The 19114-nt window shown below is 41.5% G+C and overlaps 1 protein-coding gene across 1 annotated transcript in view; it reads right to left on the minus strand.

Annotated features, from left to right (window-relative positions):
* Positions 1-19114, minus strand: part of atm (ATM serine/threonine kinase) — a 169862-nt gene that overhangs the window by 23530 nt on the left and 127218 nt on the right. Inside the window, exons 42-54 of the mRNA XM_067986120.1 lie at positions 13918-14020; positions 11814-11962; positions 11010-11114; positions 10600-10719; positions 9636-9870; positions 8229-8381; positions 7345-7464; positions 6833-7038; positions 5776-5983; positions 3875-3988; positions 2559-2708; positions 1278-1416; positions 563-645 (exon numbers count right to left, since the gene is read on the minus strand). Coding sequence (XP_067842221.1) covers positions 563-645; positions 1278-1416; positions 2559-2708; positions 3875-3988; positions 5776-5983; positions 6833-7038; positions 7345-7464; positions 8229-8381; positions 9636-9870; positions 10600-10719; positions 11010-11114; positions 11814-11962; positions 13918-14020 — 1885 coding nt within the window. The remainder of the gene's footprint in view (positions 1-562; positions 646-1277; positions 1417-2558; positions 2709-3874; positions 3989-5775; positions 5984-6832; positions 7039-7344; positions 7465-8228; positions 8382-9635; positions 9871-10599; positions 10720-11009; positions 11115-11813; positions 11963-13917; positions 14021-19114) is intronic.

Below are 19114 nucleotides of genomic sequence, written 5' to 3' on the forward strand. Positions count from 1 at the left end.
AAAAAAATCACTTCCTGCAGTTTTTATGCATCTCATAGGTTCAAGTTGGCAGATAGTTTCTGCACTCACAACTGGTAACCTAATGAAGGGAAATTCAAGGAAAAACAAGAACGAGAAAGCATTTAACTCTTCTGCTCACTCCATCATCCAAGTCCTGCTCATGGCCATTTCAAATCTTTTTCCTTTCCCAAACCCTGACCTAATTGTTTGACCCAAGGTTTGATCCAATTCTGTTTTGAATGTCAAAGCTGAGTATAGATGTCAATTTATAGTTATGATATAGGTCAGGAGGCACATAAATATTACAATATAATAATGCCAACCAAACACTGCTGTAAAGGAATTGAGACTGGAAAAACACACACTCATAACTGTATATAGCTAGGGTCCATTACAAAACCAAACAGTGGCTTATTGGTTTAATGTAACAAGCTGAAATTTTTTAAAAAATGTACCTTAGTTCCAAAATTGTAGATGCTGGAAGGAAGAAGCACTCATATGGACTGCACCTCTATAAATTATGGGCCAGGATCATTCTTAATGAGGGATATCTCTAGCTTACCTTGATTTCCATGGTGGGAATAACAACTTCATCAAGATCCTTTATTTTTGTGATAGGCTGTGTTGAAGGAATTTCAATGGCTTCTGTAATTGGAGAGGAAAAAATTAATTTAAAAAAACATGGTTATTCTGAAGTAATTCATATCTAAAAGTAAACAGTTGAGAGGCATTAGGAACACAGGAAAATACAAAACGAGAAAAGCCTCAAGCCAATTCCTTCTACAGACCACTAATAATTTACTCGACCCAACATAATTTTGCAACGTTTCTCTGCGCTTCCTTCCCCTAAAAAGGTAGTCCGAGTGATCAAGCCAAATATCATGCCATACCTCCTTCGTGCTTTGAAACCCCCCATATAATTTGACAAGTATTAGAGCGCAAGGAACCTGGGATAGCCTCATAGGCACCCTCTTCCAGGAACAGCATGTGATGTGATCAGACTCCCTTCTCTTGTGGTGATAACAAGAGCAGGAGGATTCATTCTCCTTTTATATGGAACCATATCACCAAGACAAGCAAAAACAGCCTGAAGGGGAAAGTGAGGCAAACCACTTCAGGAACCCATTACTCTATAAGTACTCATAGCATCAGCAATGATGAGCCCTAACATAAAGCAATTATCCTTTTCTTGCTGATGGCTTTCACACATCCTTCAATGCCAAGTTTGAAACTGGGGTTGGTAAACAATGTACTATTATTATTCATTGAATACTTACTTCTTTCTGTCTTCCATTTACTGGCATCCATATTTGCTAGGGCGATTAAGGCGTCACACAATCTCTCAATGTTGTTTACCATTTTTGCTTTAGATTTTCGGACTGTGTTTATTATATTGCTGGCAGCATCCATTCTCTCCTAAAGCAGCAATGTAACAAAGTGTAACTGAATAAATGCTTAAAGATGGCCCAAAATATAGACTAGCCCCAGCAATGAAATACCAGTATTCTTGCAAGTGTGAAAGAGAACATAAACTCCCAAGTACAGATATGAGGTAGTTCACAACTGAAATGAATTGGTACTTTTTTCTTTTAAAAAAAATAACTTTTACACATTTTACATTGTTGGGGTGGGGGTCACCCAGGTGTCTGACACATGTCGAAACTCACATCCATATGTAAGGCTCTTCAAACCAAGCTACTGAAAAACCCAAACAGGTAGAGTTCCTATTTGCCCAATATATGGGGTGCATATTCTATTGGGATGCACCTCACTCACCCAACTACAGAGAGCTAAAACACAGATAGGCGGAAGTCAAGTGTGCAAAAGGGTGCTGCTGGAGTTCAACCTGCTGAAATTGCACAGCCTACCAGCACAGAGCCACTGAGTCAGAAAGTCATGAGTTCTAAGCCCCATTCCAGGACTTGAGCACCATAATATAGGCTGACACTTCACTGGAATACTGAGGGAGTACTGCATTGTTCAATTGTTTCAGAGGAGACATTAAGCATTTGTCTGCTCAAACGGATATAAAAGATCCTATGACACTATTCAAAGAAGAGCAGGAAAATTCTCCCTGATATCCTGGCCAACATTATCCCTCAACCAACATAACCAAAACAGATTAGCTAGTCATTTTTCCTATTTGTGGGACCTTGCTGTGCAAAACTTGGCTGCTGTGTTGGTCTATATAAGAACAGTAACTACATCTGAAAAGTAACTCATTGGCTGTGAAACACTTTGGGACATCCTGAAGTAAAAGGAACTATATAAATACAAGTGTTTAAGTGTTTTCTTTCTTAAGTTTCCGTTGCTTGTCCAGTCAAGACCACTTTACTTGTTAGGGCACTGCCTAGCAGGGTTATTTGGAGCACAGTGGGAAGAAGCACAGCTCCCAGTTACAGATCTACCTCTCCAGATCCCATGAGTGAGCCAGAGTGGCTGGTCGACCAATAGTGTTCTGGAGTACTGCGGACCTGCCTGGCTCAGATAACAGATTACAGAATCAGCTATAGAGGATTGATTTGGTTCTGATCATTCATCACGTTTTACCAACAAACCTGATCCAGATGAGACATCTCTTTTTTTGTATGTTTCCCTCTCTTCAGTACTTCAGGTTTTCCTAGAATATCATCCTTGTTTGCATTGGATAAGGCTAAGATGATAAACAGTGTATGATGAGGGTGATCCAATGAGGTTCGTTCAATTAGCTGCAAGATATTAACAGAAAGCAAAATTATGAGCATACATTGTTAAATTATAACATGCAAGTTTATGAAGAAAACAAAGACAGAGACAACCAAAGCCTTTTAAATGAATTCAATTTGTTCAAAATGCTGAGAGGATGTTTCCCTTCAGGGGAATCTAGAACTAGGGGGCATAGTCTTAGAATAAGGGGTTGCCCATTTAAGACAGAGATGAGGAGAAATTTCTTCTCTCAGAGGGTTGTGAACCTTTGGAATTCTTTGCCCCAAAGAGCGGTGGAGGCTGAGTCATTGAATATATTCAAGGCTGAGTTAGACAAATTTTTGATCAGCAAGAGAGAACAGGCGGGAAAAGTGGAGTTGAGGCCAGAATCAGATCAGCCATGATCTCATTGAATGGCGGAGGGCCATCGAAGGGCCAAATGGCCTACTCCTGCTCCTATCTCTTATGTTCACTCCTTTAAAACAATGATTTAATTTTACTCCCCCCTTCCTGTTTTGTAAGAAAAAAAACCTCTGTCCTCCTTATACCTTTTCTGAATCCCAAACATCATTCCAGTCCCCAAGAATCTCCCAATATAACTATGGCTAACAGGATCGAATTGCCATCCAATTTGACCATTTCCTATAAGGAAGAACCTTACTTCTGCTCCCCCCTTCTCTGACAGCCCAGCTGAAATTAGGAATTGAATAGTGTGGTGAATAGTAGCTGTAACCAAGTGTATATCAGTGCACAGCAATGACCTACTTACCTATGTTCTTTAACAAAGTTTTTATTGAAAAAATTTTATCAAAGAAATAGATTTTTGATTCTTCGTTCGAAAACCCATTTAGAAGAGAGATGGATTACAGATCACAAATACTGCTGAACTGAAAATGATAAAAGATTTGCTCATGTTGCCCTGATTAGTTATGAATCATATCATCACCAACAGAACAATCCCACTGAGAAATAATCAGAATTCACAGTGGTTAACATTACAAAAAATGCGTAAGATAGGCCCTCCTGTTCTTACATGGTTTTGCATGCAAAAAATGGCCAACAGTAGCATCTAACCATCCAGTAATCTATTAGCATTTGACACAGAGAATAATCACATTTGGAACAAAGTCCCAAAACATTTTTTTTTACCCTAGTTGCAATATGCTGTGGTCATTCAAAAACAGAGTACCTTGTTTAATACTTCATGAAATCTTTGCCCTCCTGGCATCTTTGTTCCCATTCGAGCAGCCAGCTGGTACATTAAAGGTAAAAACTTGTAAGATGGGATCTTTTCTACACCTTTCTGTTAAAAAAAAAGTACAAAAAGGGTAAGAATGCAGAGTACTTTTAGCCCTTTCTGTAGCACAAAGCACAAATTTATAATTTAGGCTTGAATAATGTTAATCCAGATTTTGGTTTGCATTTTGTTTACTTGCTTAAAACAACAAATGTTTGCATCACTGCGTCATTTGCTAAGTGAAGTTGTGCAGTTTGATAAGAGTATTAGCACATTTTTAAAAAAAAGTTTTAATTTTTGTAAACAATATTTATTCTATTAACTTCTCAATGACTTTGGAGATGAGGAAGGATTTGTGCAGGACTTTTTCTAGGAGATTAGGTGGTGTGGAGTCCAAGCCAGAGGAGACTGTATACAGTGTAGGGCGGGGGCAAGCTTCACGGCCCAAATGGGCGATACTTGTTCCAATCTTTCTTGTATTCTTGACTGGCTGTACAGAGAACATTTCTGAGACTAAAACTAACAGTTACTGCTACGCTATCTTTACAATTATGAAATATTATCAAACATAATTTTTTGTTAAAATTAATTAAAAATTACTTATCATTGAAAGAGTAATGCATTGTAAATAAAAGTTTCTTTGGCTTTAGCAGAACAAGGTGCCACTCCCAAAACAAATGAAAGTTTTTAAAAAAAAACTCACCACTTAATGAGAACAGGTGCAAATCTTTAATTATGCAATTTTTAAAATAGCTGCATCAAAGGATATTCTCAATGTAATATACTCCCTTAAAAATGCAATTAAAAATATATCTGGTAAAAGTCAACATCTAGGGCTAGATTTACTACCCCTTCATAAGTCAAATCTCACCCAGTGACATATAAAGGGGTGGTAAATCTAGCCTATTGCATTACTGATTTTCAGCCCACATGGAGCTTATGGGTCATTACTGTACCAGGAAGCTTCCCCACTGACATCAATTACAAGAATATTGGAGAGCTCTTTAGGAAACCCTGTGTGCCAGAATCGAAGGCCAATCTGGAATAGGAACAGATGCCTAAGCAAAGAAAGTCAGAACCATCTGTGTTAACTACTCGAGCCATTCAACACAAAAGTTAAAACGTGGAGTAGTTGAGCGGTAGGACTGGTGCCCAGATGTTTCTACGCACGAGAAGCAAGGGATATTAGAGGAACAAATCACCTGAGTTATATTTATCATTTCATTGCAGCTAGTTATAGAATAGCATAGTCCTGGGAGCACACCAGTTCCCATCTTCTTAGGTGGGAATGGGTACAGCCAGGGAGAGTAGACGGGGAGAAAAGGCAGCAAACCTATAAAAATAGAACTGCAAAACTAAACCTTTAAAATGTGTAAAGGTCATGCTTCTCTTGTAACATTAGTGCCCCTGGGCTTGGGGTGAGGTGAGGAAAGAAGAAAAAAAAATCAGCCAGGGTTCTCAATCCTGACTGCTATCCAGTGACCCCTGTTGGAAAGTTCATGTATGTGGATGCTGGGTGAAAACAGAACTGGCTTATTCTTGATGCCACTCAAATCAAATATCTTGCTAACTCAGTGCTGATACATGAACATTCACACATGAAAATTGGCCACTTGGATGAGGTATCAGAGAGTTGCCAGTATGTGTAGACTCATACTTCAGGAGAGAAAACTAGAGGGGATAAAATGTGTAAAATGTTCACGAACTATATAGGTTGGCCTAGTTGCAGCTTGAAGATGAGCAAATATGAAGTGGGGAAACAGAAAGGAATATAACCCTCTCCCCCAAAAAATCTTAACAACTTTTAACAACTTGTCACCGGAACCCAGTAAACATTTGCTCTGCACAGTCACCTTCATCTTATTGTTTACTTCTGGAACAACTGAGTTTTCAAGCCACAAGGAGCAGAGTCTGAAGATACGCATGTCATGCTCCTCTCCGCTCTGCAAGCAGTTGATGTAGTTCTCCACTGCTTTACACAGAAACTGCTTGCGATCCTCTTGCAACGCACACATTGCTCGTTCATCTAATTCGCATTCTCGTTGTACCTTCACCACATATCTAGTCAACAGGAAACATTTAGAATGTGTCAAAAATCTATTGAGGAAAGTTGTTTTTTTCCACCCTTTCAGACAGTTTTGTTCTCTGCATTTTCTTTTATTGCGGCCACTTATCATTATGCATCCTTTACTAACCAGGAGGGCAGGATAGCCAGTGCCGGAGAATTCCAGCAGGACATATCCCTGTGATTTCTTTTCCTTCTCCTATGGAGATGCACATAGCTGCTTCTCTTGTCGCTCAATGGCTGCACAGTTTAACTTGGTTTCACTAGCTTAGAAGGAGTAACCCTGCCAGTATTGACCTCTGTGGCTCAGATAGTTCCTGTTCCTATCCCAGGCAAGTTTTTGAATCTGACTCACCAAATTCCACGTGGAACTGCTTTAACAATCCTATAACTGACATTGCTGGATCAACTCCATAATATGAGGGGATATCTAAGTAATCCTCAATGCTGCTTTGTCAGCCAAAAGGAGGTGCGGTTTGAGCAGAATCAGCCAGGAGATCTTAATTTAATTCATAGATGGGTAGCTGTGCTTCTGCAAATCTGGGTGATAAGCAGTCCTGCAGTTTGGATATGCACCATTCAACTTTTTAATAAATTGATAATCGAGTAATGGAATGATGAAAGAACAGAGCTGTGCATTATAATGGTTAGGACACAAATGCCATTGCACAGAAGAGACCATGCCAATCTAGTGGAAAGCACAACATAGTCAAAGAGGATAACTGTAATACAGTCCTATAAGTTTAAGAGTTTTGTCCATCCATACGGAGGATTTTATGTGGCATTGTATTGTAAAATATGCACATGAATTGTTTTCATGGGAAAAGGTTTTCACACCTGCTTACCTGTTAATTTGAAATTTGTGTTCCTTGATCAAGTGGATTTCCTCTTTGGCGTTCTTGAGAAGTGCACGCTTGTTTTCAAACTCAGATGATTTCATATAATTATCAATACTCTGGTACTGTGCATCTGAGAAACGTGCCAGTGATAAAAATGCTTCCATCTTCCCATTGTGAACTGTATCCTTGTGCTTAATGCTGTGAGTCACAGCCTGAAAAAACAAATGACAACAATCAGACACTATAATACCTGTTACAGGCTGAAGATATCAAAATAGTTAAGTTCCATTATAAAACTCAGGTTTGTTTACAGAGAAAAGAGCTGCAGAGATGAGTAATGATGTTATTAAAATATCACAGTTGGCAGTTTTCTCAGGGTGTGGGAAAGTCCATTGGGGCAATTCTGACCATTTACGGTGTCTGCATTGTGCAATGGAGAAGAAATGTCACAAATCATGGGATGCCTCACAAACATGTCACTATTGTACACAAGTTATTGTTTATTTATTAATTCTTACCTTTTCTAAATACTTCTGCATAATGGCGCTAGGACTTTCTAAACATGTTTCTGCCAACCAGTTTCCACAGAGTCTCAGGCACTCGACATACAGTGGCACTAATGACTCGTTGCTGTTTGACTAAGGAGATAAAGACAGAAGAACAAGTGGAAAGATGCTAAAACATCAGAATTGAACAAATTGTGACCACTTAGTCAGCTGAATACTGAGCAAAAAGTCTAACGGCAAGCACCATCGACTTAATTTTCTCAGAATACTCTTGAAAGCCTTTTCGTGCCCTACACAAGAAGTACAAAAATAATTTCAAAAATGATGTGGTGTGGAGGAGCAGTAATGAATGATACTACTTTTCTGAGTTCCTACTCTGTCCAAAGCAGCATTGATACAGGTCTAGTAGCAGGAAGCTTTCCCACTTCCAATCCACAACTGTGTGCAGAGAGCAACAGACTAGGATGAAAATTAAACATTGTTTTCTTTTGTTTACAAAACCGATTTTAGTTTTCTACATTAAAAATCAGTGCCTATTCTAGTCGTTGCATTAAAAATGTAGATCTAAATACTGTGCAGCTTCCTCTATACAATTTGCATAATGTCCTGAAAATTATGTCTATAAGTATACCCTGTCCTTAGTAAACATTAATTATCTGTACTGCATTGCCAATGCTTTGCATTCGCCTGCGTTCACATAGTAGTCACCAGTACTAGAACGTCCAGATGCTGCTGCTAGTAATCTTTTCACAGGAAAGGAGGGGTTAAGATTTGGGACATCTTTAGGTCACAATGCAACCTATTGGCTTTCTATTTCTTTCCTCTATTTTTATTAATTGTGGGAGAAAACTTTTGAGACTTGTTTTGCCTGGATATTTTGAGACCAGAGAACATACCTCTAGTTTGGCAATCATCTGCTTGAGAATATCAAGAGAAAGACTCTGTTCTTGTTTAGCCCAAAAGACCTGGGCCTCTTCCAGCTGCCAGGTAGAAATGCCAAACCCAACTGGATTGTGTTGTTTGATCCGGAAGATGGCTTTCTCTGCCAGCTGTAACCAAACAAAAAATTCTGTAAAGACAGACAAACTGGAAATATTCAGTGTAGCTGCATTAATAGACAACAACAACTTGCATTTATATAGCACCTTTAACGTAGTAAAACATCCCAAAGCACTTCACAGGAGCGTTATCAAACAAAATTTCACACTGAGCCACAGAAGGAGGTATTAGGACAGAATGACCAAAAGCTTGGTCAAAGAGGTAGGTTTTAAGGAGCATCTTAAAGGAGGAGCAGGAGGTAGGGAGGAAGAGAGGTTTAGGGAGGGAATTCCAGAGCTTAGGGCCTAGGCAGCTGAAGGCATGGCCACTAATGGTGGGGCAATTAAAATCGGGGATATGCAAGAGGCAAGAAGTAGGAGAGCGCAGAGATCTTGGAGGGTTGTAGGGCTGGAGGAGGTTACACAGAAAGGGAGGGGCAAGGCAATGGAAGGAGTTGAAAAGGTCAGCAAGCACAGGGGTGATGGGTGAACGGGACTTGGTGCGAGTTAGGATATGGGCAACAGAGATATATAAGATCAACTGTAAGAGATTTAGGACCGAGAGTAACAGAACCTTTTTTTTAATATAGAGGGTTGTGAGGTGATACAATGCACGACCAGAGTTAGTGATTGAAGAAGAGACCATGTCAACATTTAACAATGGGTTAGATAGGTGGATGAGTTCAAGTTTATGGAAGGTGGAAGATGGGAGGCCAGCCAGGAGACCATTGCATTAGTCCAGTCTGGTGGTAACAAAGGCATGGATGAGGGTTTCAGCAGCAGATGAGCTGAGGCAGGGGGAGAGCGATGTTATGGAGGTAGAAGTAGGCAGTCTTGGTGGTGGAGCGGATACGTGGATGGAAGCTCATCTCAGGGTCAAATAGGATGCCAAAGTTTCAAACGGTCTGGTTCAGCCTCCGACGGTGGCCAGGGAGAGGGAATGGAGTTTGCAGTAGGGACCAAAGACAATGACTTTAGTCTTCCCAACATTTAGTTGGAGGAAATTTTTGCTGTCGGACAAGCGATGTGCCAAATGAGAGACAATGGAGGGGTCGAAGGAGGTGGTTGTGAGGTAGAGCTGGGTGTCGTCAGCATGTGGAATGTAATGTGTTGAAATGTAAATTCAGCCTGAAATGTAAGCAAGGGAGACACCCGTTTTCTTCCCATGTTATATTCTAGGTACAGTAATCAAGATATTTTACATGTACTATCAGAAATACTACTCAATCTCCATAGTAAATAATAACTTTCAAAAACATGCTGGACCTGGGAATTTCTTGCTGCTCGTGCTAATTTTGCCATTTCAAGTAAATGCTCAGTCAGAGCATCCTTAATGAAATTCTTCCTTTGACCATCCATTTCCTTTTCGATCAGCATCTCCTGAATGACTGTTCTCATGGCTAAGATAGGTTCCTGGAAGGTAAAGTCACTGTCCTTGAGAAGTTGAAGTTGTTGCTGCCATTTTCTGTGTGCCTCATTCAAAGCATCATCTGTCACAGGTCTGAAAATGAAGAAGAAAATATTTTGTATAAAATTAAAACTAAGCTTTGATCCCCATCAGTTCAGACTGCAGTAGTTTTTTTGCTCTCTTTTCTCACCAATTTCCTCTGCAGCTCTCCCTTCCAGCAGATGTTGACTCTTTGCTGGTCTACGGTTCAACAGGCACCATGCAGCCTTAGTACCATGCCCAAGTAGCTATTATTGATATGTGAGCCGTAGCAATGAACATTGGCAGGGCATTTAACCCTAATGGGATTAAGCCTGATCCTGTCCGCATCTGGCATCCACCCATGTACGCTTCCAATAGTTTACGTAAAGATACCCCAAGTTTAATTAGTATCAGACAAAATAAAATCTAATTTTAAGATAGGTATCATAATTATGGAAAAAAATAACTTTTCAAAAGTACTTGTTATGTTTGCAATAATGTACCAAGCTCAAAAACCCCAAAAGGAGACATTTGTTCCATCAAACGGTTCATCAAATTAAAAGGCTTTTCTCTTTGATAAACTCCAATCTTCATCACTTTGTATATGCCAGGATTTATACTGTGGCTTAAAAAGAGCAAAAAAAAACAGGAGTGCAGCAGAGTGAGGAGCTAGTCAGAAAAAAAGACTTGCATTCATACAGTGCCTCGGCGCATTTCTCAGAAATGCCTCAAAGTGCTTTACAAACAAAGATTCAATATAATTAGTACAGTATAAAGGATAATAAAATATCAGCTGGTTACCTGGACAGCATCTGCCCAATAGTTTCTAATTCTCCAAGTATCTGCAATCTGCACAGTGTGGGGTACAGAGAGTAAACTGATTCCAAGCTCCCTTTGCATAATTCTTCAACTTCTTTCACCCTATTAGCACAATAAATTGTAACTCAGTGTCATTCTGATGTCCATAATGAATGCAAATCAATATAGAACACAACTTCCTTCATCAATAAGAATGAAGAAATGTCAGACTCTGTGCTTGAGGACTTGAACTACAGTTAACATGAGAAAGAAAATTAAGGTAATAGTAAATTTCAGTATCAGTAAAGACTAGCAGGACAGTTTTAGATACGATGAAAAGCAAAATTTGCTTCAGAGTTTGCCAAAAGTGGATTAAATCCTGACAGAATCGTCGGCAGTGATTGCAAAGTTACCTGGCAAGCTTCAAAACCTCATGGAAGGCAGAGAATTCTTGGTCTTTCAGAGACTGCAAAGCATGGTACACAGATTCATGATACCCGGGTCCTGAAGTCTCATCTCTGGGAACAGACAACACAAAGTGAATCAACTTTCAAGTACCTGCACAACTCCATAATTAAACACAAAGTATAAGAGTCATTTAAAGGAGAGTATATTAATGCAAAGGAAGTGGATTTGTTTCTTTAAGTATTTTAAATACTTAAAGGTCATCTTGTCTTAACAGGGGACCAAAACCAACTATTCATCCTATGAGAAACATTAACAATAGCCTGAAAATCTGTGTGTTGAAAACAAAAAATTAAGTTATAAATTTGGCTGTGCACTGGCTGCAGATATACCATAATGATGTGAAGTACCAGCAGTGCCAGATCACCTCTTCAAGGCGGTTCTTCATCAATCCCAAACTACCGATCTTGATGCACTTGAGAGTGTTGTGATACATGTTGGGCATTAGTGTGGTGTAAAGGAACACCTAGTATCCACACCAAGAATACAGTATATAACTAGGGAATTAGAGTACTGTTCAAGTGATAACAGACTGAAGTTGTAAAAAACCAAATACTGACTGAAAAACTAATTAAAAATTAGCCCACAGATTACCAAAATGTAATTTCAAAAGTGTATTAATGATTGTAGGCTTTGGTTTGAGGCACTAGAACTTGTATTTAATACAGTAACAGTCAATACACAAATCCAATTAGCCAACAATAAAGGTGAACACAATTCAATTTATTTGAAGCAGGAAACTGTGCATTTACCTGCTTGGGGGAACATGATCCCATTGCATGTTTCTCCAGGCTGCCTGGAAGCGGATTTCCTGCAGTTCCTCACACCATTCTGCATTTTCAGCTTCAAGTCCCTTTAGATATGTAGTGAGAGTGTGGCATAGTCCATAGTTCTGTAAAGCCTACATTCAACAAATGCAAATCAACTATAGATTTCAGCTAACTACTGGCGGGCATGTTAAAAAGAAATAGATAAGTACATAATTGCATACAGGAATTAAAAAATGGCCACTAGCTGGACATTTCCCAAGTTCTTATAAATAAAAGGAAGAAAATTGCAAATCTGAAAAAACCCCAGAAAATACTGCAAATACATAACAGGTCAGTCAACATGTGTAAAGAGAAAAGAGAGGTTATGGTATCTCAGGCATGCACCTTTCATCAGAACTGAAGGCTAAAATAAGGCATTTTAGAAAAGTTGGAAATAAAAGAGAAAGGGGAAAGAATCAACAGATATGCCAAATACAGGGATTGAATTAATACATTGAATGACCTCTAATCTGCTTAATAATACAGCTAAATGATAAAAAGACTCATCAGTGAGATTACAGAGGAACGAAAAAGAATGTGCAAAAAGTGGAGAGTAAAGAGAAAGGAAAATAAAGTAAGCCGCAATTTAAAAAAAATAAATTTGTAGTTGATGTTGGCAAGGCTATATTTATTGTCCAACTTTAGTTGCACTGAGAAGGTGGTGGTGAACCTTCTTGAACTGCTGCTGTCCTTGTGGTGATGGAGCTCTCACAACAATATATGTCCAAGTGAGGATGGTGTATGACTTGAGGGGACCTTGGAGGTGACGTTATTCCTATGACATTTGTCCTTCTTAGTAGGAGGTGCATGTTGAGGCAGGGGCACCAATCAAGCGGATATGGATGATGTTCAGCTTCTTGGGTATTGTTACGGCTGCACCCATCTAGGCAAGTGGTGAGTATTCCATCATACTCCTAACTTGAGATTTGTAAATGGTGGATAAGCTTTCAGGAGTCAGAATGTGAGTCACTCGTTACTGGGTACCCAGTCTCTGCTCTGCTCTTGTAGCCATCGTGTTAATATGGCTGGTCCAGTTAACCTTCTGGTCAGTGGTGACCCTCCAGATGTTGATGTTGGGGACAAGGCGATGGTGGTGCCATTGAAGGTTGCGGTGAGATGGTTGGGACTTTTCTTGTTGGAGATGTTCAATACCTGGCACTAATGTTACTTGCCACTTGTCAGCCGAAGCCTGTATGTCATCCAGCGCCTTCTGCAGGTTGGAATTGGTTGCTTTGTTATCGGAGTTGTGAATGGAGCTGAACACAATGGAATCATGAATCAACAGTCACATTCTGACCTTATGACAGAGGGGAGATCATTGTGTAGGGCCAAGGGCACTGCCCTGAGGAACTCTTGCAGCAATGCCCTGGGGCTGCGATGATGATCCTCCTACAACCATGACCATCTCCCATGTGCCAGGTTCCTCTTGACATCCAGTCTTGTTAGGGTTCCTTCATGCCATATTCAGTTGAATGCTATCTTGATGTTGACGGCAGTTACTCTCACCTCTTCTCTGGCAAACAGCTCTAGTGTCCATGTCTGGATTAAAGCTGTAATGAGGTCTCGAGGTAAGTGGTTCCAGGAGAACCCAAACTGAGCATCGTTCAGCAGGTTGTTGATGAATAGGTGTCACCTGATGGCGCTATTTGACTCCCTCTATCACTTTTCTTATAATTGCAAGGTGGTAAATGGAACAGCAATAGGCAGGATGTTGCACCTAATTCTGACTCTGCCCCTTCCCTGATGTGGTTGCCACTTCCAGATTTAATATGCCCACCACCCTTTTGAGAAGTGCAGGCTGGAGGGTGGGCAGCTGAAAACTCAAAAACCTGGCAAAAAAACTGGAGGCCATACCATTGGCCAATCAACTCCCAACACCAAAGGCTGATTGGTCAAAGGAATGGTCTCAACATTTTTTGCAGGTTTAATGAATGAAAAACCTGGAGAGCCCCACAATGTTGAGAACCAGTGCATTAGACAATTATCATGGTTACAGTTTACAATATAGTATTAATACTAGTTTCAGGACCTAAGACAGCAACACTACCTGGATAATACCAGCTTGGCGTGTAGAGACAGGGAGATTCATCTCAATATCATATGTTACAAGGGCTTTGTCCCACAGCACTTCATGCTCGTATGTTCGAATTCTGTGCAAAGTTAAAAAACAAAAGATCAGGTTATGCAAACGCCAAACAAATTAGGGTTGCTTTCTACAAAAATTAAATGTTAGAGCCTGTTTAATGACAAAGTAACTATTTGTGAATTTCTGCACCTAATTTCTCTAAAATAATATACTTTCCCAAGTGTAAGATAGCCCATATATAAATGCAAATATTTCTGGTTTAGTTCTTTCACCACCACCGACTTCCACTTTGATGCTTCTTGAATCATAGAATGCTACATCACAGAAACAGATAATTTGGTGTTTTCTCCACGTCTTCCAACCTAATCCCAGCTTCCTGCTCGTTCCCCATATCCTTTAATATTCATCCTTTTCAAGCATATATCTAATTACCTCTTAAAATAATTTATGGCCTCGGTTTCACTGCAGAATTCCACATTCTAACCACCCTGTGTAAAGAATTTTTTCCCAATTTTCCATTCAATTCTTGTGATTATTATCTTAAATATACGCCCTCTGATTACCACCTCAATGGAACCAAACTATCACTATTCACATAACACTTTATAATCTTCAAGATGTCTATCAGGTCACCCCTTAATCTACTCGGTTTCAGTGAAAATAGTCTAACTTCTCAAGTCTCTCTTCATAAGTATAATCCCTCATCCCTGGTAACATCCTAATGAATCTATGCTGCACCTTTTCCATTGCTTTTATATCCTTCCTATTGTTTGTTTAACTGAGAGGATGAGACATGACTTACTGATGGTTTGAGACTTTAAAAAAAAAATCTTACATAGAATGTACAACACAGAAACAGGCCATTCGGCCCAACAGGTCTATGCTGGTCTTTATGCTCCACACGAGCCTCCTCCCTCCCTACTTCATCTAACCCTATCAGCATATCCTTCTATTCCTTTCTCCCTTGTGTGTTTATCTAGCTTCCCCTTAAATGCATCTATGTTAGTCGCCTCAACTATTCCTTGTGGTAGCGAGTTCCACATTCTAACCACTCTCTGGGTAAATGGTGGGTAAGCTCTCAGTCTTCTCTTTTCTAGAGAAAAGAGCCCCAGTCTGCTCAATCTTTCCTGATAGGTATAACCTCTCAATTCTGGTATCATCCTAGTAAATCTTTTTTGCATCTTCTCCAGTGCCTCTATATCCTTTTTATAATATGGAAACCAAAACTGTTCATAGTACTCCAAGTGTGGTCTAACCAAGGTTCTATATAAGTTTAACTTAACTTTTCTGCTTTTCAATTCTATTCCCCTAGAAATGAACCCCAGTGCTTGGTTTGCCTTTTTTATGGCCTTATTAACCCACCTTGCTACTTTTAGTGATTTGATCCCACAGCTCTTCTACCCCATTTAGACTCTTATCATCCAAGTAGTATGTGGCCCCCTGATTCTTCCTACCAAAATGTAATACCTCACACTTATTGAAATTCATTTCCCAATTACATGCCCATTCTGCAAGTTTATTAATCCCTTTCTGTATTAACTATACCACCCAATTTGGTGTCGTCTGCAAATTTTGAAATTGTACTTCTAGTTCCCAACTCCAAATTGTTTATGTATCTTGAATACATTAGTCAGCCTGTACTTCTCCTGATTACCGTTGCACATTGTAATAACCCAATGAAGGTATACAGTGGTGTTCCCCAGGGGTCAGTACTGGGCCGCTGCTTTTTTTGATACACAATAATGACTTGGACTTGGATGTACAGGGTACAATTTCAAAATTTGCAATTGACACAAAACTTGGAAGTGTAGTAAACAGTGAGGAATACAGTAATAGACTTCAAGAGGACATAGACAGGCTGGTGGAATGGGCGGACACGTGGCAGACGAAATTTAACGCAGAAAAATGAGAAGTGACACATTTTGGCAGGAAGAACGAGGAGACACAATATAAAATAAATGGTACAATTCTAAAGGGGGTGCAAGAACAGAGAGACCTGGGGGTATATATGCACAAATCTTTGAAGGTGGCAGGACAGGTTGTGAAAGCCGTTAAAAAAGCAGAAGGGATCCTGGGGCTTTATAAATAGTGGCATAGAGTACAAAAGCAAGGAAGTTATGTTGAACCTTAAAAAACATTGGTTCGGACACAACTTTTTTTTATTCGTTCATGGGATGTGGGCGTCGCTGGCGAGGCCAGCATTTATTGTCCATCCCTAATTGCCCTTGAGAAGGTGGTGGTGAGCCGCCTTCTTGAACCGCTGCAGTTCATGTGGTGAAGGTTCTCTCACAGTGCTGTTAGGGAGTTCCAGGATTTTGACCCAGCAACGATGAAGGAACGGCGATAAATTTCCAAGTCGGGATGGTGTGTGACTTGGAGGGGAACATGCAGGTGGTGTTGTTCCCATGTACCTGTTGTCCTTGTCCTTCTAGGTGGTAGAGGTCGTGGGTTTAGGAGGTGCTGTCGAAGAAGCCTTGGCAAGTTGCTGCAGTACATCCTGTGGATGGTACACAATGCGGATGGTACACACTGCAGCCACAGTGCGCCGGTAGTGAAGGGAGTGAATATTTAGGGTGGTGGATGGGGTGCCAATCAAGCGGGCTGCTTTGACCTGGATGGTGTCGAGCTTCTTGAGTGTTGTTGGAGTTGCACTCATCCAGGCAAGTGGAGAGTATTCCATCGCACTCCTGACTTGTGCCTTGTAGATGGTGGAAAGGCCTTGGGGAGTCAGGAGGTGAGTCACTTGCCGCAGAATACCCAGCCTCTGACCTGTTCTTGTAGCCACAGTATTTATGTGGCTGGTCCAGTTAAGTTTCTGGTCCATGGTGACCCCCAGCATGTTGATGGTGAGGGATTCAGCGATGGTAAAGCTGTTGAATGTCAAAGGGACGTGGTTAGATACTCTCTTGTTGGAGATGTTCATTGCCTGGCACTTGTCTGGCGCGAATGTTACTTGCCACTTATCAACCCAAGCCTGGATGTTGTCCAGGTCTTGTTGCATGCAGGCACGGACTGCTTCATTATCTGAGGGGTTGCGACTGAACACTCTGCAATCATCAGCGAACATCCACATTTCTGACCTTATGATGGAGGGAAGGTCATTGATGAAGCAGCTGAAGATGGTTGGGCCTAGGACACTGCCCTCAGGAACTCCTGCAGCAATGTCCTGGAGCTGAGATGATTGGCCTCCAACAACCACTACCATCTTCCTTTGTGTTAGGTATGACTCCAGCCACTGGAGAGTTTTCCCCGATTCCCACTGACTTCAATTTTACTAGGGCTCCTTCGTGCCACACTCGGTCAAATGCTGCCTTGATGTCAAGGGCAGTCACTCTCACCTCACCTCTGGAATTCAGCTCTTTTGTCCATGTTTGGACCAAGGCTGTAATGAGATCTGGAGCCGAGTGGTCCTGGCGGAACCCAAACTGAGCATCGGTGAGCAGGTTATTGGTGAGTAAGTGCCGCTTGATAGCACTGTCGACGACACCTTCCATCACTTTGCTGATGATTGAGAGTAGACTGATGAGGCGGTAATTGGCCGGATTGGATTTGTCCTGCTTTTTGTGGACAGGACATACCTGGGCAATTTTCCACATTGTCGGGTGGATGCCAGTGTTGTAGCTGTACTGGAACTGTTTGGCTAGAGGCGCAGCTAGCTCTGGAGCACAAGTCTTCAGCACTACAGCCGGTATGCTGTCGGGGCCCATAGCCTTTGCTGTATCCAGTGCACTCAGCCGTTTCTTGATATCACGTGGAGTGAATCGAATTGGCTGAAGACTGGCTTCAGTGATGGTGGGGATATCGGGAGGAGACCGAGATGGATCATCCACTCGGCACTTCTGGCTGAAGATGGTTGCAAACGCTTCAGCCTTGTTTTTTGCACTCACGTGCCGGACTCTGCCATCATTGAGGATGGGGATGTTTACAGAGCCTCCTCCTCCCGTTAGTTGTTTAATTGTCCACCACCATTCACGACTGGATGTGGCAGGACTGCAGAGCTTTGATCTGATCCGTTGGTTGTGGAATCGCTTAGCTCTGTCTATATCATGTCGCTTCCGCTGTTTAGCATGCATGTAGTCCTGAGTTGTAGCTTCACCGGGTTGGCACTTCATTTTTAGGTATGCCTGGTGCTGCTCCTGGCATGCTCTTCTATACTCCTCATTGAACCAGGGTTGATCCCCTGGCTTGTTGGTAATGGTAGAGTGAGGAATATGCTGGGCCATGAGGTTACAAATTCTGCTGCTGCTGATGGCCCACAGCGCCTCATGGATGCTCAGTTTTAAGTTGCTAGATCTGTTCTGAATCTATCCCATTTCGCACTGCGATAGTGCCACACAACACGTTGAATGGTATCCTCAGTGCGAAGATGGGACTTCGTCTCCACGAGGACTGTGCGGTGGTCACTCCTACCAATACTGTCATGGACAGATTCATTTGCAACAGGTAGATTGGTGAGGACGAGGTCAAGTAGATTTTTCCCTCGTGTTGGTTCACTCACCACCTGCGGCAGGCCCAGTCTGGCAGCTATGTCCTTCAGGACTCGGCCAGCTCGGTCAGTAGTGGTGCTACCGAGCCACTCTTGGTGATGGACATTGAAGTCCCCCACCCAGAGTACATTCTGTGCCCGTGCTACCCTCAGTGCTTCCTCCAAGTGGTGCTCAACATGGAGGAGGACTGAATCACCAGCTGAGGGAGGATGGTAGGTGGTAATCAGCAGGAGGTTTCCTTGCCCATGTTTGACCTGATGCCATGAGATTTCATGGGGTCCGGAGTCAATGTTGAGGACTCCCAGGGCCACTCCCTCCTGACTGTATATCACTGTACCGCCACCTCTGGTGGGTTTGTCCTGCCGGTGGGGCAGGATTTACGCAGGGATGGTGATGGAAGAGTCTGGGACGTTGGCTGAAAGGTATGATTCTGTGAGTATGACAATGTCAGGCTGTTGCTTGACTGGTCTGTGGGACAGCTCTCCCAATTTTGGCATAAGTCCCCAGACGTTCGTGAGGAGAACTTTGCAGGGTCGACTGTGCTCGGTTTGCATTTGTCGTGTCCGGTGCCTCGTGGTCCGATGCTGGGTGGTCCTTCCAGTTTTCTTATTATGACCTTTGTTAGCGAGATTTTACAACCGAGTGGCTTGCTATGCCATTTCAGAGGGCAA

This window comes from Heptranchias perlo, chromosome 6 (genome assembly GCF_035084215.1).
Source record: "Heptranchias perlo isolate sHepPer1 chromosome 6, sHepPer1.hap1, whole genome shotgun sequence".
NCBI classification, from domain to species: Eukaryota; Metazoa; Chordata; class Chondrichthyes; order Hexanchiformes; family Hexanchidae; genus Heptranchias; species Heptranchias perlo.